Source organism: Helobdella robusta (genome assembly GCF_000326865.2).
Source record: "Helobdella robusta unplaced genomic scaffold HELROscaffold_14, whole genome shotgun sequence".
Classification (NCBI taxonomy): Eukaryota; Metazoa; Annelida; class Clitellata; order Rhynchobdellida; family Glossiphoniidae; genus Helobdella; species Helobdella robusta.
The window spans coordinates 1,443,706-1,446,194 of NW_008703782.1; the positions used below are offsets into that span (position 1 = coordinate 1,443,706).

At 35.4% G+C, this 2,489-nt stretch overlaps 1 protein-coding gene across 1 annotated transcript; it reads right to left on the reverse strand.

The window, feature by feature from the left end:
* Window positions 1-468: 468 nt before the first annotated feature.
* On the reverse strand, window positions 469-2,034 carry HELRODRAFT_74527 (hypothetical protein; the record flags this gene model as incomplete). Its single annotated transcript, XM_009014664.1, has 2 exons — window positions 469-666; window positions 1,681-2,034. 2 exons carry the CDS (start codon window positions 2,032-2,034, stop codon window positions 469-471), a joined length of 552 nt encoding a protein of 183 aa, XP_009012912.1.
* Between the last annotated feature and the right edge of the window lie 455 nt (window positions 2,035-2,489).

Consider the following 2,489-nt stretch of genomic DNA (forward strand, 5'->3'; position numbering starts at 1 on the left):
ATAATAGATGATGTAAAAACATGGCGTCGTTGTGACATCACCCAACGCCACGTGACGACAATATGTGAATGTAATTTTAAACTACTCATGTACAGGAATGAATGATTGACAGAAATATGGTAAATTTTGTATTGACTTCAATCTCATCCATCCATTTTTCATTTGTTCACTCATTCATTTATCCTTCACTTTCTCATTCATCTTTGTTCCCGTTCATTCATCCATCCATTTTTCATTCATTCACTCGTTCATTTATCATTAATTCATTTTTGTATTTTCCGTTGCAATATTAATGGTTATAAAAATAGACCAATTGTATAAATACATTATTGTTATAAAAATAAAGTAACAATCGTAACAATTACAGTGGCCAATATCGTAGATTTATACACAATGGTTCAAGTAAAGACTATACAAATAAATATTGAATTATTAAAACTAAATAGCATAAATAAAAATAATTTTTATTTAATAGTCAAGGAAGTTTGCGTTGTTCTTTCTGAAGCATTTTTTCAGGTGACTGAGAAGTAATGATTTTTTCTCGCTAATGAAACTGCAAACCTGACATTTATTTTCTTTGTAGCTAATTGTGTGAGTCAGTCTATGTTCCTTCATTATGTCAGTTCTGGAGAACGTTTTGAAGCATAAACTGCAACTGATCTCTTTCTTACTACCATGGTAGCAATTAAAATGGCGTCGTTTGTTGTTCTTGCAAGTAAAAGTTTGCGAGCATTCTTCGCATGGATATCGATTGTGGACAGACAGGCAGTGTTGTTCGTAGTCAACGAATGTAGGCCAGTTCATCTGGCAGCATTTAAATCTTGACGAAACAGAGGGAGATGACGTTGTAGATGATGACAATTTCATTGCATCTGACGACAGGTTGTGTGTGCTATCTGTAATCTCGTCTATTTCAGAAAAACAATCATCATTATTATTGCTGTTGTTATTGGCATGTTTTTCAAGTTCTACCAAAGATGCATTCGAATCTGGATCTGCCTCTGTCTTTATCTTTTTGCCACCTCTGTAGTCACTGCTGTGGCAAACCACACCATCATCAGGAGCATCATTAACGAGAGTTTCGCCATTGTGGTCGAGAAATAATTTCCTCTTCAGAACTGACCTCATGCACGATTGGGGATTCATGACGATGGTGAGATGGTTGTTGTGCACTTTGTATGTCACATCGTTCTTGTTCCAATCATCAAAACCATCACTGCTACCCACACTCTCATCGTAGATATTATCGCCATCATCATTATTAATATCAACATCATCGTTATCATTGTTGCTATTACCATCACTGACATTATCATCACTTATTCTCTTCGGTTCTCTTGCAGGTTTATTAGAATTCTTTGTAGACCTCTTTGTAGGCTGCAGGTTTCCAACATTCAACAATTCCTTATCCTCGCTATGGCAACTATTTTCATTATTATCATCGACGATATCACTTTTATTTTTGTTATCATCGTTGGTGTTGCTGTTATTAAAATTATAAACTATTTTAATATTATCATTGTCACCATTGTCCTCATCCTTGACATTATTTTTGCGATCGACATGTATGTCTTCATTATTATAACCACGATCAAGAGTTTCAATTTTTATATCTTTAGTGTCGATAATATCAATATTCTCGTTTATATGATTTTCTGCATTGTTATCTCTTCCGTGTACATCCCTATTTTCTTCAGAGGTGCCAGCAGCCTGAGAGATGTGTTTGTTCATGTGCTGTTTCAGGTAATAATTCCTAGCAAAAGCAGCATGGCAGAGTTGACACCTGTATTGCTTGATGCCCAAGTGCAACTTCATGTGTCGATTCAAGTTGGATGTTGCAGTGAAGAGTTTAGGACATTTGTGACAGCCATGAAGGTTGTGCACCTCGCTTATGTGCTTTCCATATTCATTGAATGTGGAAAATTTCTTGAAGCAAAGTGCACATGTTCTCAATTCTTTTGACACAACAGTATCTGACTGCTTATTTAGCAATCGTTTGCTGGTGCTATCAAGAAAGTGTGATTTGGTTTCCATGGGTTCAATTCTTGTGAAGGCACTGTGTTTTTTTATTCCATCACCGCAACCATTCACATTAATGCCCAAATGATTATAACCTTTAGAATGTAGTAATCTGTATTTAAGATTCATATCTTTGACAGCAGCCTCAGTCTGAACAAGGTCAGTGTTGTTCTGTTCGACATTGATGAGACTTTCATCTGTTTCATCATCATTTTTATCTTTACAATTGAGATTGAATGGATCAATTGTGGATGGGTATTGGGGTGCTATCAACCTGTGAATCTTCACAACAATTTGCTGGTCGATGTCGGCCAAACTTACGCAAACCAATCCATCAATTTCAATTTTGAAATTGGATGGAAGACTTTCACAGCACAAACTTATCAATGCTGATTCCAACAATTCAGTTAAATGTGAGTGATAATTCTTTAGGTTCATTTTATTTTTCATAATCAAACTTAACTTCTACC